This window comes from Falco punctatus (genome assembly GCF_963210335.1).
Source record: "Falco punctatus genome assembly, chromosome: 5".
Lineage (NCBI taxonomy): Eukaryota > Metazoa > Chordata > Aves > Falconiformes > Falconidae > Falco > Falco punctatus.
In genome coordinates this window covers 42,962,506-42,977,973 of record NC_137584.1, presented here as the reverse complement: position 1 = coordinate 42,977,973, position 15,468 = coordinate 42,962,506, and the positions used below count along the sequence as shown (strand labels likewise).

General features: G+C 44.8%; 1 protein-coding gene across 1 annotated transcript; it reads left to right on the top strand.

Annotated features, from left to right (window-relative positions):
• Window positions 1–79: 79 nt before the first annotated feature.
• On the top strand, window positions 80–2,130 carry SF3B5 (splicing factor 3b subunit 5). The gene has a single exon (XM_080390625.1). It carries the CDS (start codon window positions 216–218, stop codon window positions 474–476), a length of 261 nt encoding a protein of 86 aa, XP_080246751.1. The 5' UTR covers window positions 80–215; the 3' UTR covers window positions 477–2,130.
• Window positions 2,131–15,468: the final 13,338 nt, after the last annotated feature.

The window sequence follows — 15,468 nt, the reverse complement described above, 5'->3', positions numbered from 1 at the left end:
CCCTGCGCGCGCTCCCGTCGTGCACCGCGTCGGGGAGGCACCCGCCGTCCGCGGGTTTCATTAATTTCCGTTCGAAGCGGCCGGGGGAGCCGTGAGTAACCGGTGCCGGCCCGGCGGGGTTTGGCTGCCGCGCCCTGGGCGGAAGAGGCGGCCGGCGTCACTTCCGCTCTCCATTTCGCGCCGCGCCTGGCCGCAGCGCCCGCGCCGCCGCCGCCATGACGGACCGGTACACCATCCACAGCCAGCTGGAGCACCTGCAGTCCAAGTACATCGGGACGGGCCACGCCGACACCACCAAGTGGGAGTGGCTGGTGAACCAGCACCGGGACTCGTACTGCTCCTACATGGGCCACTTCGACCTGCTCAACTACTTCGCCATCGCCGAGAACGAGAGCAAGGCGCGCGTCCGCTTCAACCTCATGGAGAAGATGCTGCAGCCCTGCGGGCCGCCCGCCGACAAGCCCGACGAGTCCTAGCCCGGCCCGGCAGGCCCCGGCCCCGCAGGCCCCGGCCCCGGGCGGCGTGCTGTGGGGGCGGGGTGGCCGCAGCGGGCGGCGGTGGCGGCCCGGCCCGGCCCGGCTGTGCTGCGCTGGGCCGCCTGCCCGCATGCCGCGCGAGCCCGGCCGCGGGGCAGCGCTGCGCCCACGGCGGGGTCCGAGGAGCTGCTCTGGGCACAGCCAGCGTGGGCGTCTGCGGGCCTCTGCCCTCGGGGTCCCACCGCGTTCGAAGGACTCTGTGACGGGGAGAAGCCTTGTAAAATGCCCGCTTCTGGACAGCGTCGTCTCTCTCCACTGTATAACGGCTCGGATTTTTAAAATGGAAAATAATAAAACTTACTGGGCATTTCTAATGTTCTTGTGCGGTAATCTGCCAATAAGAGCTCTTTGTTCTGAAAGGAGTGCTGATTACTCAGTCGATAAAACCAGCCGAGGTGCAAGACTCATACTCCACAGACAGCGTTTTCCCAGCCGGGCTGATTGGTGCTTGCCTTCCAAAACTTTGGAGGAAAGAGAGCAGGCTTGCTGACACTCAGAAGGATTTGATTTGTTGTTGGCATTTATTTTGTGGGGCAGTTTGTGGTACAGTGTAAGTCAGTTGCTGTAGTGCTTTAAAACTCCAATGTGGCTTTTCTTTAAATACCATTTTCATGTTTCATCTTCGTTCCTGTACTTTGAGTATACCGAACCTTGATTCTCTCTGATCCAACTTAGCTTTTTTTTTTTTTTTTCCACACTAATGCTCTCTAGTCATCTAGTGTTTACAGGGTTTTTTCTACATTACACTAAAAAGCGTGTTAATGTAGGGCTAGACTGTTGATATGAAATAGGAACATAAGTTGTACTGTTACTATGAATTAAAATGGCTTGAGGTGACAGATCAGACTGCAAACTGAACTGATTCTGATTTTGATTTGTCACTTAAAACAGGCTTTCTGTTCACTTATTAGAGTAAAATTAAAACCTGACTTCTAATGAATGGGAAGAGTAAAAGTTGATTTCTCCAAGCACTATAAGTGCCCTCACTTCTGATGTGGAGCATTGTAACTGTGGGTGGTGGTCTGTTTGTGGGGGTTTGGTTTTGTTTTTTACATTGGAATGAAAAGTTCAGTGTTTTCTCATCCTATTAAGACTATGTGCAAGCTAAGCAATATCTTTTTCCTTCAATGTGATCTCAAAACATTCTTTATCGAGTCTTACAAAACTTAAGCTATCCATAATACTGTTACGAAAAGTACAAGCTCCTGAGGCCACGTTCAGGTCGGTATATCAAACTTCTGAAGAATTCAAAGACTGCATTTTCCCAGCTTTATTGCACATACTAAGATGAGGGCATGGGTGAAGTGGTCCTAAATAAATTTTACCTGCAACTTTTGTGGGGAACTAATGTGATTTTCAATAAATAAGAGGGATTTGTAGAAAACTTGTTTCCAGTTTTCATGCAAGCTGGGGCAGGTAATATGAAGAGCATCTGTTCCTCACATACTGAGGTCCATGGCTGAAAGATTTTTCCTTACCTTGAGTTCAGGCACTTGTAGGAATTTAATGCAGTTTTGCAAAAATTGAGCAAAATTTGTATCTAAATCAAGCAATGTTACTGTTACTCTTAATAAAAGTCTGTTCTGTGACTGAATCTTAGAAACCTGCCTTTTCCCTATACAAATACGGGACATGAAATAGGGTGGCATGAGAGAGTCCATTTTGTGAGAGTACATTTTGAGAGAGGTTTTTGTGAAGTCTTGAATCTCTTACAGAAACTGCGACTTAATCTACTCCTGCATAAATTAGAACTTTAAAAACATTTCAAGGAAGATTTCGTTGAGTGTAAACTGCTAACAGTTAACTCTGTCCATGGATATTCTCAATACATTGTAAAATGTGAGCAACAAATAGGGCACATAAGTAAATATTAATACCCCCTTGCAGGCCAACTCTTTGTTAGAAAGGCCAAACACCCTTTGGGGGCAAGTCAGAGCTACATGGTGAGTGAGCTTACTGGTTCAGCTGAGTGTACTCGCTCGAATCCCAGTTAAGCATGTACTTCTGTTTTAGTGTGGTTGGAAAAGGTTTTTAGAGTGTCTGTACAAAGTAATGATTGTGAAACATTGCACTTCCCAAAGAAATAGAAAAAAAAAATGAAGGGAAGTTAGAATTCCTAAGAATTCAAGATACACTTGCAGAGAACTGGGAGACACTGATGAGCGTGTTTCTGGACTATGGTCTTTTCCAGACTCCCAAAGCATTTTTAAAACCAATGAAAGCAGTGAGCTCTTTTACATTTTGGTACCGGAAAGGGTAAAGCATCCAAAGAATAGAGTTAGTTACCTGTCCTACTGGGACACATCTGTTTTACCTCTATCCTGAGTGAAAGGTGAACAGTACATTTTGTTTATAAATTGGCTTGATGTTTGCATGATGTTCTTTTTCCATCCAAGCAGTATGGCTTTAACTGGGCTTCCCACTGTCACCTCTGGCTTATTTTCCTGAGTTTCTGTAACTTAATTTCACATAGTGTGAAGTGAGAGAGATATAAACGATTTCCAACAGAATGTACACCTTATTTGGTAAGAAGGAATTTCACCTGCTTTTGTTCTGCTAGGTAACATATCTTTGTAAATTCTCTGTACAGCAGAATATGTATGCCATTTTAATTAAAAATTTCTAATTATATATAGTGTTTAATTACTGTTTAGCTAAGGATAGAACACTGAAACAATGTTATCTTAAAATGTATGATACAGTGATTAGTATGGGGATGGCAGGTGAAAGGAGGAAAGTTTGCTTTTGGTGCCTTATTTATGTATGATTCAAGAGAAGAAGAACCAAGCTTGACTCTGGCAGAAAAAGCATGCAAAGCTTCATGCTGAGATGGTTTGGCTTACTTATAAATGGGTTATACTTAATCCAGAAAGCAATACCATGGAAGTGCACTATCACCTTCATTTTAAATTATGGTTGTTACCATTCTCTTGGTAATCTGGCTGTCTCTTACACCAGGTAGCGTAAGTGTGAGATTTATGAATTATTTTATAAATTAAGAAATCTTGGCAGTTCATTCGATTTCTATATTCCATTTACCTTTCATTCATTATAAGTGTTTTTTTCTTTTTTTTTCATTCTACACCAGAGGGCAGCAAATGATGCTGCTATTCAACTGAAGGCACAGATGGCTAATGGAATTGCATGCTATCTTGCAAAGTTCCTTTGAAAAAATAAAGGATACTTTAAAAAATTGGTAAAACTTTCCAATGGGCAGAAATACTTTGTTTTTTTCAATGGAATAGTTCTAAGGTTCCAAACATATACCTTTTAATCAGCATGGGTGAATAGGGCAGTATGGGAGCCCTAGCACAATACCATAGCTTTGTAGTTCTGAATACCTTCATTTTTTTAATGTTCTGATTAATCAGAATGATAGCAGTACATGAGTTAACATTTGCACAGTGAAACAATTGCACTAGTGAGTTAATTTTCTGCTAACTGTAAAACTTGGGCCACTTTCACTTCAGTTACATTCAGCATAAAACTCAGTTGTTTTGTAGGATTATTTGCATGTATTAAACATTCAGGGATGGTAACGTTCGTAGCCTGTTTAGCACCAGGATTTTACTTTAGCGCATCAGATAATTCCTGTTTAAAGCTGGGCTATTTTAAGCATCACTGGTTTCTGAATCCTCATCAGAGTTTTGATTCTGTGCTGTTGCACCACTAATTCCACAGATTTTCTTAAGCAAAATGAAAAAAAAAAAAAAAGCCAAATGGCCTATCTGGTTTCATAGTACACAACGGGGGCTTAAATGCACATTTACAACTTTTTAGTTGGTCATTCAAATTGAACCATGCAATATTTTGTTTTAATACTATTATTATAATATATTCATAAATATATGGTCTGTGTGGTTTTCCGCTGCCCTGAGGCTAGCTTTATTGCCCAAAACAGCTTAAATGCATTTAAAACTGATTAAACTATGGCACATTTCAGTAAGTTAGACATCCTTGTTTGAAAATGTCATCGATGTTTCCTTTATTTGCCATTCTCCTCTATATTCTTCTTTTTGTTTATGCAGTCAGATTTGAATTGGAAAAAAAAACCTGCCAAATGTAGTACAGTACAGTATGTTCTTTGGTGCCCTTTGAAACTGAACCATCATTCTGTGCTATGGTGCAGAAATGTGTCAGGGTGCTGGCATACCTGTATGGTTCCGACTGCTCTAAAGACACAACTAGAACAATGTTTGTCTTGGGTTCAGAACTGTAACCTTTTGCTTTCTTATTTTCAGTCCAGCTTGATAATTACCTTATATTGCAGTAGCACACAAAATACGCTGGACTTCCCAAACACCCCAACCCACCCCACCCCACCCAGCCCTCCGTTAACACACACCAGAACAGTCTCTCCCAAAAATAGTTCATAACTGGAATTTATTTTGAAACCCACCTCAAACAACTGGAATAGTCCACCTCAGATATGTTTACTCAGACTTGTTGGTTGTTGTGAAAAGGAAATTTAGTCCAAAGAACCGATACTCCGATCATGGATGAATGACAGTTCAAACTTCATGTAAGTTGAAAAAAAAATAAAATTCCATTTTGAGGTGATTCCTGTGAAATTAGAATTTTTAAACAGGTACATTACAACAGCATTCGCTTGGGTTCAAGCGAGGCACACTTGCCCCATGTTTTCTCTGCGGTACAGCTGGCTTGGAAGCTCTTCAGTCTGATGTCTCTTGGGTGATGCTGGTATCAGTGTTTGTGGGGCTGCAATGTAAATCACATTGCTGAAATGGTTTTAAGATTCAATTTGCAAAGTTAGGATTTGTAAACATCCTACAACATCCCGAGGTTCCATTTAATATCTCACTTCTCTCATCAGGTTTATAGCTTGATCAGATGCAGCACTGGAGTAACTAAATAGTGAACTGCTGTGGACAGACTGAGAATAACCAACTAGATGCAAGAATGGCTCTAAGTTGCTTTGCTAAGGAAGAAAACTGAACATGTTTTATATTATGAGCCATAAATTATTACAATCTGCAGAAACTATAGGGTAATAACCTGCAGGCTGCTATGTAATTGGGTACATGCATCGTTAAACACACTTGCATAAAGCCTGAAGAATCAAACCACTGTAACTGACCACTGATCACAGTGCACAACAGAGCAGACATCGGATGGCATAGGCAGCCAGATCTTGCATTTCCTCATGTTTAAGTAGAATGTAAGTATTATTCTTTTCATATAACATAAAAAAAAATAATCTCCTTTCTAGTTTTTTAAAAGGGAAATTAATCTCGATATTTACCAGCCTAGCAATTTTCCCATCATTTATCAGCAGCTATGCTTGATCCTCAAATTTTTAATATGTGTCACCTACTAAAAATAATAATTATTTTGCTTATAGCCTGAGCTACAGAATTAATGGAGAAGCCAAAGGATATTTAGAGGGGATGGAACAGTTTTGTTAAACGTAGTTTTCCCAAGAACAAGGAGTGAAATTCCTGTGTCATGTTCAGGACATAGATAAAATTAGTTAGCATAAAATTTGAAGCATATTTCTTCATATCACCTTTTCCTGTGACAGCATGGACCCAAGTGTTTAAATATTCATTGTAATGTTATTCTGATAAAATTTCCTGGAGGAACAAGAAACATGAGGAAAACGGTGACTTCAACAGTTACTGTCTTACTAACTGGAATGAAAATGCATGGAAGAAATTAAAGCAACCCCTTTCATATGGTACCGGTCCACATTTGTGGGGGAAGAGAAACTGAAGGGGGCTTATAAGAAAGATGGGGGCAGACTTTTCAGTAGGGCCTGTAGCAATAGGACAAAGGGTAGTGGTTTTAAAATAAAAGGGGGTAGATTCAGATTAGATGTAAGGAAGACATTTATGATGTGGGTGGTGAAACACTGGGACAGGTTGCACATAAAGGTGATAGAAGTCCATCCCTGGAAACATTCAAAGTCAGGTTGAATGGGGCTTCAAGCAACCTGATGTAGTTGAAGATGTCCCTGCTCATTGCAGGGGGATTGGAACTGGATGACCTTTAAAGGCCCATTCCAGCCCAAATTATTCTATGATGCCATGATTCTAATGGGAGTGGAGAAAAATCTGATCTATTAGAGTGTTGTAGTTGGTACCTTTCAAGCTGAGCAAAATGAAGAGCACTTTGTTTTGCTCTAGTAAGGATCAAAGCAGTTGCTAAGGTTATGGAGGTGCTTTCACTGCCTCTCTCATGTTTTCCAGCACAGGGCATGTGACAGTATTACATTTTAACTGTAAAAAGAACATTCTTTCATGGTTTGTGTTGAAGGACAGCTGTGTCCTTCAACTGTCCTTCAGCTGTATCACTGCCAAGATAACACTGCATGTAAAACATTCAGGCCTTTAGCTGTTACTTCTCTGATGCCCATTTTGAAGAACAACTGTAGTATGAAACTCATCAAACAAGTTTTAAAAGATTGAAGATGTAAGTATATGTAGCACCTGCTCCTCCTTGCCTCTTACTTTTGCACAAATAGTCTTCACATTAGTGTCTAAAAACTCTTATTCACTTTATGGAGTAGCAAACCCCATGAGAACTAGAGGGAAACATGTTTCTTCAGTATTTCTTTTGTTCTTCTGGTATGTTTGTAAAGTAAACTACATCTGGGGAAAGCCAAACGAAGCTCTTTTCTGCTATCTTAGCATGACAGCATGATTTCCTGACACACTCTTGTGATTGCAGATAAGGCTGATGTTAGCCCTGGGCTGAGCTGAGCCTGGTGCAGGATTTACTGAACTTTGCAGCATTCATATTTTATGTCCTGTTTGGTATAAATAGTATTGAAAAAACAAATGTATGATGCTAATGAATGGAGAATAGTAAATGCTTGTGTTTTCTGTTTACTGCTGACAGGGTACTACTAGTATAAATCACTTCCCACTTGGATGTCAAGTGACATGCATGCAGATTCAGTACTTCATATATTAAAAGGCTTCATATATTAAAAGTGCCTTTGGCATTATTAGACCACTGTTCATGTTGGTTTAAGAGATGACAATAATGAGAACAGCTAAGCTCGCTGCTTCACCTACCACTGCTCAACAGTGCCTTTGGGGCACCTTTCAATGCATGGGGCTGAACTCTGCAAAGAATCACTGGATCAGACTCGGTTGAGCAAGGCCTCCATGGGCTGTCCTGGGCATGTGACAGACCCATCCACAGGCTGGGAAAGTGGCTTGTGCCCACACCAGAACTTTGGGACTTTGCTAAGGAGCTGCAACAGGCCTTCATACAAGTGTTGTTTAAAGAGTTATACACTGCTTTTCACTGCTTGTTAAAATGTTTTCCTTCTAAGACACGCGTTCTGAAGCAGCTATTTGCAGACAAATCTGTGAGCAATTTAACTTGTTGCGCTGCAGAGCTAACTGCAGCTGTCCTGGGATGACCCTGGGAAGCTGGAGTGAGCTAGCACTTTGGCAGACAGCTAGCTCCCCCAACGCTCTGCTTTGTGATTTTGTTTCCAGTATTTTGACTGCTTGTTTATGATGAGGCTTTAAGGAAAAGACATGATCCATACGCTCATCAAGCAAGCCACAGAAAGCAGCTAGGCCTGTGGGATCTCAGCAGCAGCACTGTGTGACTTGTCTTGGTGGAAAGTCAAGACTTGAGGCGGTGCAGGGCCACAAGCTGGCCCTACGAGGCTTTGCTCACTTGCAGACTAGGACTTACCAACCCAGGCAGGGCACTTGGATATTCGGTCTGTTAGTCATCCAGACCTGGATCTTATCCAGCTTTTGCCATCTTAGCTGGAGCTTCCCATTGAATCACAGAGAGAACTTCAAGTACCCTCTGGTACTTGTCCCTCTGGGTCAGGCCTTTGGCTGACTTCTCGCCCCTGGTGATGCCTGCTAGGTGCTTTGCAGGCAAGGGAGAAGCCCCAGTAGGGCCTGCCATCTATTCAAAAGAAATGTATATGTATATGTATATGTGTATGTGAATGTATATGTGAAACCCAGTGGAAAAGGTGGTCTAAGAAAGCTGATGAAATAAGAGCCAGGGAAGTCTCTTTCCAGCTGCATGAACTTCACACCAAAATCTTGTGGCTGAGAGCTCCAGGACATGGGCCTCATCCTGCCAAGGGGTATCACTCCGAGCTGCTGTTTTCTTCTCAGGTAAGAATTGTGGTGCAGATGAGACAATGAAAAGTCAAACTTTGAAACTCTGAAAACGAATCGAAGCATCACTCCCCAGCACATGCACCTCATCAGTGAGGCTGCCAACGCTGGCAGAGAGAAACTGGGCTGGAGTCAGCTATGTATGAGGACGGTGTTAAGGCATTATCTTTTGGACATGATGTATGTTTACTAGGAAATGGGGAGGTGAGATGCAGTAGGGTTGAGAGGTTACGGTGCTTAATTCTTAGAGGAAGAGATTTCATCCCTCAGGCTGCTCTTATGGCAGTTAGCTATCAGCCTTTTGCTGAAAGCTTATCTCCCCCGGCCTCGCACCCCCACTTCTCCAAGGACACTACCAGAAAAGCTAATGTCATGAACCAGGAACGGTGCATTTTTCTTGGCAAAGCTGAGCAGAGAATTTCAGATCTTGTCTACACAAAGAAAATAAGGGAGGATGTGAATGCAAAGTAAAATGCCTGTTCCTGGCTATCACTCTGTGGGGATGCTCTTTTCCAGCAATAAAGATAGCTTAAACTGAAGATAAGGACTCAAGAAGAAGTTACTTGTGGTAAATTAACTGTAAGGACACATCAGCTGCTCTGTAGCTAGTGCCTATTGCATGTCTTTAGTGTCAGATACAAGTCTTCTGCCTCTTTCCTTGGAGGCACTTTCCTTGCATCACTGGAGAACTGCAGGGGTGTGTGTGTGTGGAAACAAACCAGGGCAGAAAAACCCCTCTCAGGCAGCTACCACAGAGTAGTTAGCTACAGTGTGCTGCAGGTGCAAATCCTGATTTCCCTTGCCGTAACTCACATGTCTTCAGTGTGAGCCGTTTAGGGAACCAGGTGCAGTAATTCAGGGTGAGTGTCTCCTGCTGAAGGGTAAGAGTGCCCCAGCAGAGCGGGGAGCAAAGGGCTGCAGAGAATTTACCAGGGCTCTGTGACTGGGTCCCAAAGACATAGGGGATGGCAGCCAAGACAGCAGAGCAATCCTTGCTTGAGAAGATGGTTCAAGGGACCCGGGATTATACCCCCACAAAATAATATTTCCCTTCATGTATGCCACAGCTTCATCTGGTTGTTTTTGGGGGTGGTTGGTGGGTCATAAAAAGTTTTTATTAGGAAAGCAGTACCTGCCAGTCACCACGAGAATGTGCTGGTTTAGTTTTTCACCAGGCGGGGTGGGTCTGTGGCTGCCTTGGCCTCTGCAGGATGGGCCCGGGGTGCCCTTGGGTGTTTCTGAGCTGCACCCACATGCTCTCCCAACACTCAGCTTACCCCACCAAGTTGCAGGCACCCACCTGAGGCACCTGAAAGCCAGTGGTCAACTCTGTAAGTCTTTGTAATGGTAGGGAAGGGATTCACACCTCAGAGGACAGCTACAGCCTTTGGTGGCTTGTTTCTTTTCCCTGCTGGTCAAGCCTCTCTGACTTGCCTCCAGCTGAGCTAGCACAGGGTTCATGGCGTGAATTGAGGGATTAACTGGGTTTTCTCCAGCTCTTTGCTTGATTTGAAGAATATCCTCATGTAATCCTGCAGCTCTATTTGCAGCGGGTTTTTTTGTTACCCTGCCAGGGTTTCATCAGAGAGTCATGTCCCATCTGTGTTAGTGCATGGGGGGATTAAACAAGAGGGACTGTTGCTGCTGCAGTACAGGAGAGAACATTGCAGCTGAAATCCCAGGGAGCAGAGCCAAAGTGCCACTATTTCCCCCCACACTGGAGAACTAATGAATTCCAGGCGTCTCTCTCACCTCTTTCATGTATCATTTCATTCACTGCGTCCCTGATGTCAGCAGGACTCAGAGTGAGAGGTCAGCATTGAGCATGACTGTTGGCCTTGGTGTAGCCTCTTTGCAGACCACTGCATCCCTCTCCTTCCTCAGTCTTCTGTCGCTCCTTTCCCCTGTAAGCAGCCAGTTATGCTGTGATACACCACCCACAGCAAGAGCACTGTTTTGCTACTGCTTGACATCCACACAACACTGCTTCCTGATGATGATACTTCAGTTTCCTTCTTCTAATGATGTTTGAGGAGAAAAATAAAAAATCTTTCTTCAGCAAAGCCCATTAGCCTATGGGTAATTGCTTTACATTGAGCTGTCAGTGAGCAACTGGTTTGTGACAGCTGCCCAGTGGAATAGTTTGTGGAAGACTACAGCTCCAAATTAATTATATCTATGTATCTATGTATGTATGTATGTATGTATCTATGTATCTATGTATCTATTTATCTATCTATCTATCTATCTATCTATCTATCTATCTACATTTGTAGATACAAATCCAGACTGGAGACCTTTCAGAACTGAATTCTACCCACCCACCCCCACCCACCCCCGTCACTGTGGCTAGAGTAAACAGCAAAATACTATACATAGAATTTATACGTACAGCCTAGATGGGGAGCAGTAACTCCGAGCAGCTTTTCTGTGGTGCCAGAGTCTGTCCTGTTCCAGGCAGCGTTAAACCCACATGCCCCTGTTGCAAAGCTGGCCACTGGTGTGACGTGCTGTAGCCCATAGTCACCTGCTGGTGCACCGCATCCCATCAGAACCTGCCTCTCTCACTGCACTGGGTAGCTGGTGGCTGCCACACTGGTGGGGAGCACAGCTGCAAGGGGAGGAAGGCCAGGTGCTTTGCCAGCTGTGGGTGCCGTGCTGGGGTGCAAAGGGCTGGCTTCTTTTGAGAGACTTAGCTGAATGAAAGGTATACAGCTCTAATTGCTTTTTGTGCTTGTGGTGCCTCTGGAGATCATCCCAAATCCTGCAGTCAGGCCCCTGGGAGCACAGTTCATTCTCCATACCAGGTTTGATATCTATAGCATCATGCAGCATTTGCTTGCATATAAGCCAGTCCCATGGGGCCATGTAATTTCCTGGGCCACAGGAGCATCCTTCAGCTTCCCACAGCGCCCTGACTCATTTGCCCACATCTTTGACCTTCTTAACAAGGGCAGTTTTACAGTCACCTTCTTCCCATACGCTGCGGGTAGGTGGGGTGCAGCAGGGGAAAGATGTCCTGTTTCTGGAAATCAGTCAGAAGGTATCAATGGGGACATGACTGAACCTGATTAGCTGGAGGGAATTTTTTTATGTCAGGGTGGATTTTCTGGGACAGGGAGAGGGAGCACTAAGAGAAGGAGAGGAGAGGTGAGGACAAGGCCCTTTTTAGCCGTGGGCACTAGGCAGTGAAAACACCAGTCTGTACAGTGTAATGGACAGGCTGCACAGTCCAGCCTCAGTGTCCCATGGCGCAGCTGGATTCAGTCATTCTCCCACCTTCCAAAAAACACATTCAAATTGCTCTTTAAAACTGTCTAGGTTTTATTATTTTCTCCCTCATGGCATGGGAACAGAGAACCTCCAGGCTTTTAGAAGCAGCAGTGGTAAAAAAAAAATAGTCTCATGATGAGCTGACACTGTGTGTGTCTCTGTGTGTGTGTATTATACGCAGGCTGGGCCAGCAGTTGGATAATGTATTTTTAAGTGCTACTCCTTCCATGTATCATCTTGGCATACCCCAGATATCTATTGTTCACTTTCAAAACCAAAGGAAGAGTGATTAATCTTGAAACTCTGGTCTTCTAGACACTGTGAAGTTGCAGCTTATGAAAACACACTCTTCCCAAGGATGCTGCTTTGTTTAGTGTTGCACATTCTGGAGATGTGTTGTGGATGTGCAGAACCTACAAACAAACCCCTCACCTTCTTGTAAGAGCACTGCAACTGTTTGTCACATGTGCCAGAAACAAGTACATGCCAAAAAAAAACCAACCCTCAAAAAGGACTGGAGTCTGCACCACAGACAATGCAAGAGCTTGAGCACTCGGAAGCAACAGCAGCTCTTGTCCTTCTGTTTTTAGCCTGCTTTTCAAACTAGTTGATTTAACATAATGAGATTGTTGTACCTACCGGGAAGGCTACTCCCATTGTGATTTCTCCTTTGTTGCTGTGTATATCTGGAGGAGGATCCTGTAACACCTACATCTGCTTGTTTTAAGCTTCAAATCCCTCCTTAAAATGTTTTTTAGTTATGGTACTTCTAAAAGACTTGGCAGTAAGATTAGATCCTAAGTGAGATGGCCACCTTTTGGGCTGTCTCCTTGTTTCCTCATGCTCTTCCACATCTTTCTAGAGTCATCCTGGGCCCAAGCCTGTGGTTAGACCTTTGATAGTTATGGGGCTGCTTTTGATTTGTGTGTGCTCATTGCTACTACTGAGAAGAGAGAGAAAACTGCCTCAAGTAGCTAGATAAAGTTAAATGGGTAGCTGGCTAGATAGGCTTTGAGCTATTGGTTCAACAGCGTTATCTGCATGTCTTTCCTCATTCAAACAGTCCCTGCTTTGTACCACCCAGTTGCCCAGGAGCTCATTTACTGGTGGGGCAGGATTTAATGCACTGAGATGCGATGAGCTGGGCTGCCACCAGCTGCAGTGGCATCATCAAGTGAGTTGCAAGACCGTGGCAGCTGGAAGCCCTGGTCCCCACTGCTGGAGCTTGGTGACAGCCCCTGCACAGGGGACTGGATGCATACACGGGGGGGGTCCCACAGCCACTGGCCTCTGACACCCACCCTGCCAGCAATGCGGCTCAGGCCAGAACCCAGGCATCTCCTGAGCTGCTCATCCCTGCGTATCTGCTGGCTTCTGCTGTGCCCTGGATGGGTGGCACAAAACTATCACCCCAGTTCCTCTCTCCCTCCTATACTTCTCCCATTTTGGGCCTTTCCACGGGCCAAAGGGCAGCTGAGAGACCTCTCCTCTGGCCCTCCACTGCCAAGCTGCCCATGCACATACTGTGGCTGAACTCAGGCACTGTGCTCTTAATGGAAAGCTGACAATGTGGCTGAGTGTAGAAGGTGTCAGTGCCATGGCCCTGGCAAAATGTAGTGTGTTGTAACAGGTCTTTTGTGGGCTCTGCCAGTGTAATACCTGAGCATTTTAGGACATCCTTCTCCTGTAAAAAACAGATTGTTACTTACTATGTTGCACACAAGGACAGCAAAAAAAAGTTTTCTCCTGCTTTTCTTCCTCTTTCTCTCTCCTCCTTCTCTTTCCCTTCCTCTTCATCCTCCCTCCTACTCCTCTCCTTCCCCTTCTTTCTACTCCTCATCCTCATCCTCTTCCTTCTTTTCTTTTCCCTCTCCTCCCTCTTCTTCTTTCTGCTCCTTCTTCTTCTCCTCCTCCTCCTTTTCCTGCTCTTCTCCTTTTTTAATCTTATTAACCATGACAAATCTCTGTGATCTTCATGGGAAGGAAACCTCCTTTTGCTCCCTCCGTCCCTGGCCAGTCACCACCACTGCCACCACTTCCTTGCTGCAGGGAGCCGGCACATCCCCTCACAGGAGCAGCAGGCCTGTAGCCAGCGATCTCTGCACCAGCAGCTGCACCAGCAGCTGCCTCAAAAGAGGGCTGCCCCCCTCACGGTTCCCATTCTTTCCCTCCTGTTCCCATCTTTCTTCCCCATACACGTGCACAACCCCTTTCTAAGACCTGCAGAGTAAAGTTAGTTCGACGGTGCTTCCAGCTCCCTGCCCGAGCTGTGCAGCGCTGTACAAACCTCCAAGCCAGCAGCGTGGAGAAGTGGCGAGGGGAAGCTGTGCTGAGCAGCATCGTGCCCTCTCCCCCCTGCTGTTACCTTCCTGCAAGAGCAGGGTGTGGGAGGGTTCTCCTCAGCCACCCTTGACCTTCTCCTGGTACCTCCTGGCTGCTGGCACAGCCTGGGAAGGGAAAGCTATGGTGAAGGAAGAGGCAGCGAGGGCTCTCTGGCCACAGGATGGATGTAGACTGGTCCAGGTGCTCACAGCAGCCTGGGCTGGGCCAGGTGGCAGGAGGAGGTGTGGGGAGAAGCACAAGAGGGGAGAGGCCCAGGCTGATGGTCCAGGTTGAGGTGTTCAGCCGCCTGTTTACGCACTTCATCCTGCGGCCCATATCTGTGCCATCCATACCGAGTGCTCTGGTTTGATCTCCACACTTCCATTACCTATGTCTTTGCTGAAGAGCATCTAAAGGAGGTCGGTGATGCAGACTTTGCTGACAAGCTGGGGACCCCCACATCAGCAATATCTGCCCATCTCTGCACCTGCCTCAGCATGCAGAAAACAGAAGAAGTGAATGGCCATGAGCAACACAAAACGTCCAAGTCTCTGGGATGTTCTCTGTGGAGCATCCCCTGTCCTCAGAGAAACTTTAACATTTCAACATGTATTTTTGTTGAAATAATTTTGTTTCACTTCAGTGAAATGGAAGAAAAAAACACTGAAAAGTCTTGTGCAACAAGGTATTCCAAACTGTTTTGGTTAGGGATAGTTGAAACATAAAGTTTATTTTATAGTATGACAGTTTACACCAAGGGAAGAAAATGGGATCCAACTTAATAAACCCATTTGAAAAACAACACTATGACACCTTTTAGAACTATTCTGTTGACATTTTGATGAAGGTCAGTGTATTCTCCTGAAAGATTTCAAGTGTAGTTAAAGCATTTTTCTACTTGAATACTATTGTCTTGAAAACTTTCCACTGTTTTTACTAGACCTAGACCGTTGTCTCTTCTTGCAAGGTAGCCATTCACCAGAAGGTGGAGCTTAATGTCTTGTAAGTAAACTAGGATTGAAAGAATTTTTACAAAGCCCTTTGGCTTCAAGGGCTTGAAATATGTCTTCTCTCCTCCTTGGTTTGCAGAGGAAATCCTTCTGCTGCCATCAGCATGGCAGCTCCCCAGGCCATAAAACTTAAAACTAGGGAGTCTTAATGGTTCCAGCCTGTCTGGTCCCAGCACCATCTAGTTAAGCCAAAATATCATCACC